This window comes from Chanodichthys erythropterus, chromosome 8 (genome assembly GCF_024489055.1).
Source record: "Chanodichthys erythropterus isolate Z2021 chromosome 8, ASM2448905v1, whole genome shotgun sequence".
Classification (NCBI taxonomy): Eukaryota; Metazoa; Chordata; class Actinopteri; order Cypriniformes; family Xenocyprididae; genus Chanodichthys; species Chanodichthys erythropterus.
The window spans coordinates 45,608,955-45,622,875 of record NC_090228.1 but is presented as its reverse complement, the minus strand read 5'-3'; the positions used below and the strand labels follow the sequence as shown (position 1 = coordinate 45,622,875).

Here is a 13,921-nt window from a genome sequence, read left to right as displayed (position 1 = left end):
GTTGACCGGACCAATGAAGATGTTGTATTTCCGGGTGACAACACGCCTCCTGTCAGGGCTTTTACGACTGAGCAAGATTAACTGGCTGAGTTTTTGAAGAACTATTAAAGATTCTTGTAATACTAATGTGTTGCACAGGTATGGACATACCGCATACACAAGCATTTAAATCTTCCCGCTACGAATGTATAGACACTAAACATGGCATAACTGAAGTTACCTTGAATGTCATAAAACTTATAAATCATAAACTGTGAATACAATGAGTGCAATACAACAACAGTGATAATGGATACCATTTCCTGGGGATATGCATGTTCATTTATAGAACAGTTTGTCTATAAATTAATGCAAGAGAGTCTGTGTTCTGTATGGAAAATGCAGGAAAGATGCAGGTTTTCTGTGTCTCTTCTCTGCTCTCCATGCGGCAACCACATTCTTTAGCGCAATAAACTTGTAACTGAGAACTTCTCGGGGGATGGGGACAGTCAAATCCCAGAGTGAGCTTTAAACAATTATTGGTTAATTATAACAAATAACTGTGTCTGATTTGTCTCAGTCGTTACAACATAAAATGGCTTTTGCAAATTTAATTTTATGAGGACACCAAAATGGTGACGTCTCATCTTTGACCCTCAAACTGCTGATTCATTCAAGAATGAGGCAGTTGTTTATGAATGAACCATTGAATCTTTGACTCAACCGATTCTTTCAAAATGCTGAATCATTCAGTAATGCAACAACTGCTGTGAGACATAGACAGGGTATATTTTTTGCTGCTGAAATAGATAGTCGGTCCAGTGTTTCTCAAGCGTGCACGAGTCCTAAAAGTGACGCCAAAGCGTCTCGATCGCCCCCAGTTGGCTGGACGCAGTATAGGTCATAAACCCCGACCTCTCCACGAAATGTAATGGAATGTGAGACAAACTAAACAATCAATTTACACTTTGAAGTGTTTTTTTTTTTTTTTTTTCCAAAGACGGTTTCTGCCATTTTAGACAGTTTTTATCACACTGGTGTTAGTTTCAAGTGTTCATTCTAAAAATCTTCTAAATAAGTTTGGTTTTGGTTAGTTATTTGATGATATAAAAACGTCAGCCAGATTGACAGCTTCTCTGAGTGAAGTAGTCACTGAGGCGCCAACTGACTTTTTTCTGGATCTTTGTGAGGAGACTGGAGCTTTATCTTTAATTTCTACATTTCCATAACTGTTTATTTCACACCGGCACAATGAGTTGTTCTGAGTTTGGGTGAGACCTTGATATCACGGCTCTACTTCGTGTTCACTACTGCACAGACTCGGGCTCCACGTTCACTATGCACAGACTCGAGACTCAAGAAGCTGGACCATATTGACACACTGGCGGCTTCATTTACTACAATGGAAGAGAGTGAAGGTGTGTCGTCCATATATATATATATATATATATATATATTTTTTTTTTTTACAGTCTATGATGTTTCTATTGAGCGCTTACAGGACATTTATTTTATAAACTTATTACTTTTAGAGTTAAAAAAAAATATTTGAAAGCACTGAATAAAAAATACTGACACTGACAGTATATAACTATAGCTTTATCAAAAGCAAAGTGTCTGTATAAAAAACTGCCTATGAGCACGCTTTCAAATGAAATAAGGCGTAAAAACAACAATAAAAAATATTAAATTATAAAAGTGCCACAATTGTCCCACTATCACATGCAGGGGAGGCATTTTGCTCCTATGAATGGGTAATAGAACTACAAAAAGAGTTTTAAATTCATGATTTAATATTAATGGGATTTTTATTTATGTAATATTTTAATTCTAGGTGTTTATTTATGTAAATGTTGCATGATGTGATGTTTTAAAGGGATCCCCTGGTGTTAAGACTTGTATGGCTGAATATAATGTGAATGATAAAATGTCTCTTACCGAAATATGTAGTAGAAAACCCATGAAAGATTTTCGTTATTTAAAAAATCCATGACATATTTGGACAATGAGGCGCCATTATATTCAGCTGCACAGAGCTTTATATGTCAGTGACGTCAAATGTTTGCACTCATGCTCTACTGACACTATCCTGTTGCTATTTTTACCACAATACAACTCTGAATATAATATACGATGCCACATTGTGCAGCTTTTGGTTGTAATTTTCAGTCGATGAGCCACAAGAGAAGTGATTCAAGTCTTTACAGAAACTGAATGTGATGAGATTTGAGCAACATTGTCTTTCTATGTTCATTAAAAGTCACTAAGGTTTGAATAAAGGCCCTCACAACATTTTCAAAATCATGTTAATTTACATGAACATAACTTACATTGTGTTAAACTACAAGTTTCTGATCAAAAATCCTTCAGACAATAAGTTGTTGATACACAGGTGGATCAGTGGTGCTGCCCTGCTCCTGCGCTCATCCTCAGTCTACAGTCATCACATTCACATGGCAGTTTCAACACAGTGGACGATGGATTCCGGTATTTGAGGATGAGGAGTACAGCGGCAGACGTGTGCTGTTTAATGAAAATACTCCACAAAATCTGTCTCTTCTCATTTCTGACCTCAGACAGGAAGATCAAGGGTACTATAGGTGTGAGACTAAACAATCTACATCCATTCAGTTAACAGTGAAGGGTAAGTGATTTCTTCTAGAAATATGAATCTCTCTTGTTAGACATGATTGACAGCTCAGGAATAGACATTCAATTGTTCTTTTTACAAAATTAATTTATTATTTACTTTAAATTGTACATTCACTGACCTTTGAGTTTCACTTGTTCTTACTACAATGTGGCTCATTCATGGCTTTTTTCTTGTATTAATATTTTTTAGGCTGTGATTTGGTCCAGAACACAGAGGCAGTGAATGCGGTGACTGGATATTCAGGAGAGTCTGTGGTTCTGCCCTGCTCATGCTCTGAACTACTGGCTAAACCTGAACAGATACAATGGATGTATTATGTAGAAAAAGCTTATAAGGAAATTTACCCAAATGAAACGATTGAGAAGCACAAGAACAGAGTCAAACTGTTGAATCAAACATCTCCAGGAAATCTCTCTCTACACATATCAGCACTGACCGCAGAGGACGAAGGAGACTATCAGTGTTCTGTCTCGTCTCAAACAGTCTCCTACAGACTTCGTGTTGAAGGTAGTTTTGTTCTGTTGATGTTACTTTGATCATCATTACTACTGATTTTATGAAGAATCTAAATATGTAGAGGAATGAGGTAAACTTGTAGGATGACATGAATGTTTGCATTGTTATATTATCATTGACAGTTACTCTCAGGACAGAGAAACCACACATCCATACAGTTACTCTCAGGACAGAGAAACCACACATCCATACAGTTACTCTTGGGACAGAAAAACCACACATCCATACAGTTATTATCGGGACAGAGAAACCACACATCCATACATCCATCAGTTTATCAACACTTCAACCTTCACACCAAACACAAGAACTTGAACCACCTCAACAACCACACCAAACACCTCAATGTAAGTCAAAGACTTGGTTTGCTTTTCATTATTCAACAATGATGATTACAATAATGTATTTTTCCCATGAACATGTCAACAGCCCTGTATGTTTCTCCACAGATCTCTTCATTCTAGTGGCAGTGTTTCCCTTAGCACTGATTCTGACATTTCTGGCTTTATCTTCTAGATATGCAAAGGTACATAAACACATTCTTACAGTATGCTGTAAATGGGGGGGTAAATGTTAATCTTGAGTACCTATAGAGTAGTAGTGCATCCCTCATGTCTCCAAAAAGTCTTTAGTTTTATCATATATATATAAAATATGCATATGCTGTACTGAGTATTTCTGAAAACAGCCGAGCGCCTGGAGGCGTGTCATTGTGAGCGGAGATAGAGTGACGAGCTGTCATTGGTCATTGAGAGCTTGTCATTGTCTACAAGCTATCATTGGTCAACTAAACAACTGTATTTAAACACACACAATACACCATCGCGTTAACCATGGAGAACTATTGAATCACTTTAGCGTATGAATGATGAATAATGAATTTATAAATTCACTACTTTCGTGTTGTTTACATTATATTACAATTAGGCACCTATATTGTAAACAAAACAGACATTTGAAGCAGTTTTACTCCACCTGCGGTTCCGACTCATGACCGGGATCATTATTGCTGTGACCGCTCCATCTTTCAGTTTCAAACGATCTGTAAATCCAGAGTGGAACTGGGCCTTGTTTATGAAACCATAAGCGCCGATTCTGAGGGCTCGAGCAGCTACGTAAAAACACGAGATATTCTCTGTTCATTTTAACCAATAAAAACGCGATTGTAACGATCAGTTTCTATGGTTATTTTAATGAAAAATATTGAGAGTACATCAATGTATTGCGTGAGAACAAAACTCTCAGCTCCACTGGTTCTTTGGGAAGCAAGGTTATCTTTCCCTCACAACCAAAAACACACTTCTTTGGTGACATTGTTGATTTCGTGCAGTCCTGTGACCTGTGCATTTCTGCCGACGACTTCTGTAAACCCGAACGCATCGACGCGTGCGCGAACTTCCGAGAGAAGTGCCCGTACAAGGAATTCCACCCCTGTTTACGTCACTCAGTCCGATGCTAAAAAAAAAAAAAATCTGAAAGCTGTGAATTTTTGGCACAGAAATACTCATTCGTCCAACTCGTGTTTTGAAACTTTGGCCATGTTTAGCATGAGAATCCAACTCTTTAACAGTGTAAATAAGTCTGAATATATGAAATAGCATTATACCCCCCCTTTAACAAAAAAGTTGGGGCTAAAGCGGTTTCATAAAATGTAACTGAAGTTCACGCAGTCCCGCTAATGTGATCCATGTTTACCTAGGCTGCGTTCCACTTCAGTTTTAGTTACGCACTCACAAACTTCCCTAAACACTTCCCCTCGGGGGAATCCCTTCGTGAAGTGGATGAGGGAAGTTTATATGGACAGACCCTCGCTCCCTTGATTTTGACCGAGGGAGCGAGTCAACTTCACATGTACACTTCAGGCACCTCCATAACCCACAATGCAACACGATTGTGACATAACCACATATAACATTTAATTTACACCACCACAAACAACTCTTTTTTTATATATTTAAAACACACATATATACATATAGAATGCTGCATTAAACAATTTTGTAAGGGAAAAAATCAATAATAAATCAGCTCCATTGTGGATTAGGATGTTCCAGTTCAGCCCATTGCAAGGGTTCTGCCAGTAGTGGACACTCATGTTTTCCTCTTTCTCCAGGATGAAGAGGCATGTTCTGCTATAGTCTATGTTGAAACGGCATTCCCACCTGATCACACACAGAATGACGCAGTGGAGCTCACCGAGTGTCAATACCAATGCTGAACGGACTTAACTTTTTTTTTTCCCCATTTCAAACAGAATTCACATTCACAGTGTTTAGTCTAGTAATCGAGCTTATGTCATTAACATGTCTGGCTATTACAGTAATTTCTGTTCTGTTCTGTTTCTTAATTTTTTTTGTACATAAAATATTTGTTTTGCCAAGGAGCAGATGGACTCTTTACACCTCAATATATCATGGTCACATGATCAGATTCTTCTCCTTTGCCAAAAACTTTTTTTTTCTTAAATGTTCAAATAGCAAATAATAATCAATAGGCTCTTTTGGTGTGTACAATAAAAGGCAAAACAATTAGTGTCCAATAATACTTTATGATTAGTTTGTTTAATGGGAATGAGTGACAGACAAAACTAATCATAAGAGGAATCATAAAGTGGTGGCGCAAGTTGATTGAGTAGGCATGTGCGAGATAAACATTGGATAAATTGGGATTTGTTTTGTCATTGAGATGGTGGCAGTGTGCAAATCTACATCTGATGACAATAACATTTTCTTATTTCGATTCAGAATCAAATATAGGAATAAATAAATACAGGAGAGAATATAAATACAAAATATTGGGCCCAACATTAAGCTTTGTCTTGTGCTTGTCTGAGTAAATTTGTTTTTTTGGTGTAAATATAGTATATTCTGCAATATTCTCATCGGTGTTGTATTAGCTTTTTTTTTTTTTACATATTTAAATCTGCATATTAATGATATTTACCACAAGGGGATTTTTTCCTTTATAAAAGATCATTCTTCTTTAATCTTCTTAAATGAATGTTTCATCTTTTATTTAAAATTCTTAAATTTGTTCTATAAATTAAAATCAGTAAATTTATATCAAATTAAATCATTTACATTGAAAAATTGCAAATGAAACATTATATAACATTATTCTTTAAGTATATTTGAATATACACTACCAGTCAAAGGTTTTTGAACAGTAAGATTTTTTAATGTTTCTGAAATAAGTGTCTTCTGCTCACCAAGGTTTCATTTATTTGATCCAAAATACAGTAAAAACAGTAATATTGTGAAATACAATTTAAAATAACTGTTTTCTATTTGAATATATTTTAAAATGCAATTTATTTCTGTTAGCAAACCTGCATTTTTAGAACATTACTCCAGTTCAGTGTCACATGATCCTATAGAAATCATTCTAATATGCTGATTTGCTGCTCAAGAAACATTTATTATTATTATCAGTGTTGAATCAATTCGTTCAAGGGTCAAAGAATGTGTAATGTTTAATTTGATATTTTTCTGAGCAAAAAATGACCATAATATAATATATATATATATATATATATATATATATATATATATAAATATATATATTATCATAATTTAAAGAAAACACCCACTAAAATGTCATTAAGTGTAAAAATATTTATATATCAAACAATCATGTTAGGCATACTTAAAGGAGCCCTATGTAAGATTTTTTACTTTAATAAAGCATAAAAATACCCCGATATGTTTGCAGATATTTAGGAAACATGATAAGTTCATCTACTTGTTTCTCAAAAAAACAATTACTGTGTCTCATTTAATTTAATTTAGAAGGCTGCATCCTCAAGAGGACGAATCCTGTGAAGGATGCAGTATGCGTAGTGTCCTTAACCAGAAGTAAATGAGACGTCCTTCGTAAGACACACAGGCAGGAAAGGAAACAGGAAGTATATCGTTGCTATGCCAACGTGTTCACAGCAGCCTCGTTGAGCTCTCAGCAAATGAATGAAAATTATTAATATATTTAGAAAGTAATTTGAAAAGAAAATGTATTTGTTTTATTTTGGTTAATGCTTGAAGAGCTTATGTAAACAGATATTTGTTACAGAGACAAAGGAGGAGGATATTAAGAAGAACAAAGTTTAAAACAACAAGCATGAAACTACTTACATTTAAACACATCTTCGCTTGTATGTACATTTGCCGACACCACCATTTATTTATTTATTTTTTCAAATAAATGACGGTTGTTAACAGCAATGCAAAGAATTGTGGTCTATCTGCAGCAGTGAAGGATACACCTCATGCATCCTCCGAATTCCTGTGAAAGAAGGACGCATTCGAAGGTCACGTTCAGAGAGTCCTACTTACTTTTCTGAAACGATATAGCCTCAATGACGTATGCAACCTTTGAATGCGACCTCCGGAGGATGCAGCCTTCGAAATGAGACACAGCTAATGCTACAGCCAGATATTCTACTTTGAAAATGTGCGTTCCGTGTCGGAATGTCTGTCTTTGTTCTGGTCTGTGCAAAACCATGTGCTGCCAGTTTATCCAATAGTATTTCGACATCACAGGTTGCCAGTTGGCAGAAAACACCGCGTATTGCAGCCATGGAAACCAGCAAACAAACTGGGTCAGAGAATCACAGATTCTACCTGATCTAAAAAGCCCTGCAGCCATCTAAATATCTCTATGAACAACAGCATATTAAAACACAGATAAATCAACTCATCAGCTTACAGTGTGTAAGTCTCCTCAGCTTTCAGTGTCAATTGCACTCCCTCTTGTTGAAATATTTATATAAAAATTAAACAATATATTTATTTTGACCTGTACTTATTAAAATAAATAAAAAGTATATGTGATCATATTAAATTCTATTATATTTTAAATGATTTTCAATTCCTTACAAAAGCTTCTTGTTGCAAATGTGTAAAACCTAGTGATTTGAAGGATAGTGGCAAAGTATAAAAATTACAATTAATAAGTATTTGATTGCTGCACTGTGATGCTTAAATCGAGTCTTTTAATATGTCATCACATCATTATTGTTTGAAGAGCTCCAGCATTTTAAGTGGCAAATGACAAAACTGCACATGCTTAGAGTGAACAGTGTTATCGTTCACTGGTGTGGAAACTATTGTTATAATTATCTTTATAGTTATTGTTCGTGGTGTGAATGGGCTTTAAGAGTGCCACTACTGGCTCTGTATTTATTTTAATAGCTTTTTGGCTTTTTACAGTGCCTTTCAACTCTCTCTGTTCGTGGGCATCTAAAATGAATCAATAACACAAATTAAACAATACAAAAATGCACTAAAACATTAATATTTATTAAGGTCGGTGCTAAACATTCCTCATTTATCTGTAAAATAAATAAGATGCTAAAATAGTTATTTATACAGTGCTACTGTCATTCAGTGTAATGGATGACACTGTGGTGTAACTGAGACTTTGCATTACTCTGAATGACGAAACTTTTACTTCAGCTTATATTTATGGAAGTAAAATAATGCCAAATGTTTTTGAAATAAAAAGCTTGTTGAATTGCACTATTTGAAAAAAATATGCATTACATTAGCTGTACTTGCATTTAGATGCACTGTATTTTTAAGGCTTGCATTTTTATGGGCTGAAATTCAACATGGTCGTATATTTAGGCTGTGAATATTTCAATTAAAAATATTTCACACACATTTTCATTATTAAAAATTCAATAATTCATATTCACCTTTTAGATTTCACTTCCAAAATATTCATTCATGTTTAAAAATACAACCTATAAAATTCAACTAGCAATTTTCAGTCCATTTTATTTCGCTTTACAAATTCGCTTCCACAAATTCAGTGGCTCAAATTCGGCAGAAAATTCAACATTTCACATCCGGGAACTGCAGGAAGAGCAGTAGAGTGCCGATGCATCATCTCTATCTGCTGTTGGTCTTCTTCACCAGCAGGTGCCGCTAGCGACGAGACTACGGCTAGTAAGTCATCATTCATTCATAAAAACAGATTTACAGAAATGGAGCAAGCGGTAAGTGAATGTGTGATGATTATCAGGGCCAGTATAAATGCAGAAAAGCTGATAAAGACATAAAAGCTGCATTTATGTTTAATTCAGTGTCTTTACGCTTACTTTCCCAGTGTAGCTACAGCTTTCTCTCCAGTGAACAAGATAACGTTATTGCCCGATGTTGGTGTACAGATCAAACGTTAAATCTGAGATATACATATATTTCTCTCTGTTGTTTAGTTTCCTTAACTTTATATCGCAGCGCTGTGTTGTAATACTAGGGCTTCCCTCATCCGTCATAGCTGCCATCAGGACATATAAACTCTTAACACAGCTTAATGGACTCGTACAGTGATATAAAAGACCAAACTCGCACCTCATTTGTGATGTAGGTTAGACTATATAGGCTCCAAGAAAGCAGATACTGGCATTAAGTTGATTTGACGCTGAACGTTTGATTATGATATTCGCAAATTTAGGGACTGTCTCTAAAGTTACAACATTATGTATTCACGTTTCTACCTTCAATAGCATTTAAAGAGAATGACTTAGTCACAAAACCAACTGTAAATTGTTCATCTAGGTGTCAGGTATAATGCAAACCTTTTAGATTTTTGATGTTTATTAAAATAAAAGGTAACACTTTATATTAAATAGTTGATATGAACGAACAATGAACTGCACTTCTACAGCACTTACTAATCTTTGTTAAAGTTAATTCCAGCATTTACTAATACATTATTAAAATCAAGAGTTGTATTTGTCAACTTTAGTTAATGCACAGTGAAGTAACATGAACAATGAACTGCTGTATTTTTATTAACGTTAACAAAGATTAACAAATACAACAACAAATGTGTTGCTCATGGATAGTTCACATTAGTTAATACATTATGAACCTTACTGTAAAGTGTTTCCAAATAAACTGTCAAGTAATATGTAAAGATTGCTATGTATTTCACTACTGTATTGGATCATACAAAAAAATGCCATAATTTAAAGCTCAATAGCATTTGATGAGAATGATTTACAATCACCAAAACTACCTGTGAAGTGTTCATCTATAGGTGCCAGGTCGAAGAGTGATTCACACTTCTCTCTCTCTCTCTCTCTCTCTCTCTCTCTCTCTCTCTCTCTCACACACACACACACACACACACACACACACACACACATATTCAAACACACTCAACTCAAAGTACATGCACATATACTTTTTCTTTTTTTACACATTCATCACACAATTAGTTCTACTTAGTTAATTTTATTTATAAATTGAATTTAAATTTTGTATAAGCAGGATAATAAATGTTCAGTTAAAATAAAAAATGAACAAATTAAAAAAAATTGTTTGATGACCGTGTAAAAAAAAAAAAAAAAGAAATAGTATATATGCATGTACTTTGAGTGGGGTGTGTTTGAATATGTATATGTGCATGTGTGTCTACAAGAGTTTGGTAGAAGGTAGAAACGTGAATACAGAATGTCGTAACTTTAGAGACGGTCCCTAAATTTGCGAATATCATAATCAAACGTTCAGCGTCAAATCAACTTTATGCCAGTATCTGCTTTCTTGGAGCCTATATAGTCTAACCTACATCACAAATGAGGTGCGAGTTTGGTCTTTTATATCACTGTACGAGTCCATTAAGCTGTGTTAAGAGTTTATATGTCCTGATGGCAGCTATGACGGATGAGGGAAGCCCTAGTATTACAACACAGCGCTGCGATACAAAGTTAAGGAAACTAAACAACAGAGAGAAATATATGTCTATCTCAGATTTAACGTTTGATCTATACACCAGCATCGGGCAATAACGTTATCTTGTTCACTGTAGAGAAAACTGTAGCTACACAGGGAAAGTAAGCGTAAAGACACTGAATTAAACATAAATGCAGCTTTTGTGTCTTTATCAGCTTTTCTGCATTTATACTGGCCCTGATAATCATCACACATTCACTTACCGCTTGCTCTAATTCTGTAAATCCGTTTTTATGAATGAATGACTTACTAGCGTTGCTTTGGTCTTCCTAAACAGCCGCTAGCGGCACCTGCTGGTGAAGAAGACTAACAGCAGATAGAGATGATGCATCGGCACTCTACTGCTCTTCCTGCAGTTCCCGGATGTGAAATGTTGAATTTTCTGCCGAATTTGAGCCACTGAATTTGTGGAAGCGAATTTGTAAAGTGAAATAAAATGGACTGAAAATTGCTAGTCGAATTTTATAGGTTGTATTTTTAAACAGAATAAATATCTTGGAAGTGAAATTTGAAATGTGAATATGAATTATTTAATTTTTGATAATGAAAATGTGTGTGAAATATTTTTAATTGAAATATTCACAGCTTAAATATACAACTGTGTTGAATTTCATCCCATAAAAATGCAAGCCTTAAAAATACAGTGCATCTAAATGCAAGTACAGCTAATGTAATGCATATTTTTTTTCAGTTAGAGCAATTCAACAAGCTTTTTATTTCAAAAACATTTGGCATTAATTTACTTCCATATATATTGCTGGTCATCGACTGGCCACCTGTAACAAACAGTGAGCTTGACCAGTAAAGTTAATCACAATCATTCACAATATCGATTTTGTTTTTGTTTTTAAAACAAACAATAGTGTTTTTTGCGTTTCACTGAAAGACATGCATTTTTGTAACTCAGGCTACCACACCATGAAAAGAGAATTAAACTCACTTTTCTTGCAGTACAACATGGTGTTCAGTGTCATGTTTCCGCCCACTGCTGCTTCCTTCCACTTCCCACCAGAGGTCTCTGTTTCACCATTAACACTTCACTCTGGACTAATTTCCCACAATCCCTCAGCTAGGCACTGATCACACTAACACCTGTTTCCCATCAGGTTCCCTTTATAAGCTGCACTCCTTCACACACACACTTTGCTTAGTATTGTTTAGCCTTGTTTTCAACCTTGTCTCCATGTTCCTTGTTCCGTTCTGTGTCTTGCCTGTGTTTTTGGATGATGTTTTCCTTGGATGATGATCGTTTGCTGCCTGTCTTGACTTCTGCCTGTGTTTTGGATTACTCTTTTGCCTTGCCCTCTTGTATCTGTTTGCTGGTGTTTGACCCTCTTTCTGTACGACTTCGCTCTTCCTGTTTTATTAAAGTCTGCATTTGGATCTCCAACTCTGTTGTCCCGCTCCCCATACGTTACATTCAGGGTGTCATTTGATGATGTCACAGACTGTTGAATGACTATCAGTTTTATTATTTGAATTCAGAATGGCTTCTTTCTACACTACACTCAAAGACCTCTGACAAACTGAATATTTGGGACAAAAGTCCCCTGGTTATTTAAATACTTAAAAAAACAAAACGAAAAAAACACAATATAGTCATTTTAATATGTGACAGCCAACACTTACTTGAATGCCAAGAACACAAATATGTTTTTAAATTGGTATTTTATGTTTATTTAAAGATGTAATGGTAAAATCAAAGTCCGAACATTACGCTGAATGACAATTTTACACTTTGTTGACATTTTATTTTCTCAAAGTGATTTGAAATGTGAAAGCAGACACACTGCTTGCATTAAACATGTTTTTTATGTACATAAAATGGCTTTTGTAAATGTAAATCGCCCTCTATACCCTCATTCACTCTTCCCTACATTAGTCCACTAACATAGTCCACTTGAAGAAGTGAATAAAAAAAGAGTGAGTGAATTCGGACACTCGGTGCACTGGGAGGGCTGGCTGTTTAATAATCATTTAAAAACTAGCAGCTCCAGTACTAGTAATGAAAAAATTATCTTGAGCTCTGTCATGAAAACCAGCATGTATAAACCTTAATTAAACAATTTAATAAGAAAGATAAAACGAAGTGGATGGATGATTCAACTGTGTGCGCCATCATTGCCCCCTATACCCTTAAATAGGGCACTATTTGAGGGAACAGCCATTTGTAGTGGTGTACGAAACCATAGTGAACGTTGGCGAGTGCTCATTCAATCCCACAATGCACCGCAGTAACGAGTGTACAACCGGTGCACACTTAACGGCTGGAGAATACCCACAATGCACCATGGTTTCACACCGCACGAGTCAGCAGAGCGTATTTTTTCGGTGCCCATGTTAACAGCATGAAAGCATGGAAATTACAACCAAAAGCTGCACAATGCGGCATCGTATGTTATATTCAGAGTTGTATTGTGGTAAAAATAGCAACAGGATAGTGTCAGTAGAGCATGAGTGCAAACATTTGACATCATCGACATATAACGCTCTGTGCAGCTAAACAAAATGTCGCCCTCATTGTCCAAATATGTCATGGATTTTTTAAATAACGTAAATCTTTCATGGGTTTTCTACAACATATTTCAGTAAGAGACATCATTTACATTATATTAGGCCATACAAGTCTTAACACCAAGTTCCCTTTAAGGAAGCAACTGTGTGAAGGCGTCTGTGGTTTCATGTGCAAAATGACACTGCACAAATGTGAGGAAATATAAAGATATGAGATTCGCATGAGCTAATGATCTGCTTCACTCAGGCTTTTTACACAACAAACATTACAAAGATGAGCTCATAAAACAGAGTATAATAAATAAAAAAATGAGTTTTCATGAGAAATAACTGTGGCTTGTTTTAGTTTTAGACATGAGGCCAATCATGACCTTTAACTATAAATAAATAAGCCATGTAGTATATAAACAAAGCAGTCTAAACTTTTACGACTAGATGATTTTTTTTTTTTTTTTTTTTATGACACAACAATATAATATTATTTGCTTACATATTGCTTAAATTTGGGGTTAGGGGGGTAGAG

The 13,921-nt window shown here is 35.3% G+C and overlaps 1 protein-coding gene across 1 annotated transcript; it reads left to right on the top strand.

Annotated features, from left to right (window-relative positions):
- Nucleotides 1-2,367: 2,367 nt before the first annotated feature.
- On the top strand, nucleotides 2,368-5,366 carry LOC137025318 (polymeric immunoglobulin receptor-like; the record flags this gene model as incomplete). Its single annotated transcript, XM_067393319.1, has 5 exons — nucleotides 2,368-2,623; nucleotides 2,822-3,139; nucleotides 3,271-3,495; nucleotides 3,598-3,674; nucleotides 5,262-5,366. Coding segments are annotated over 5 exons (981 nt in total), but the record flags the coding sequence as incomplete, so codon positions are not given.
- Nucleotides 5,367-13,921: the final 8,555 nt, after the last annotated feature.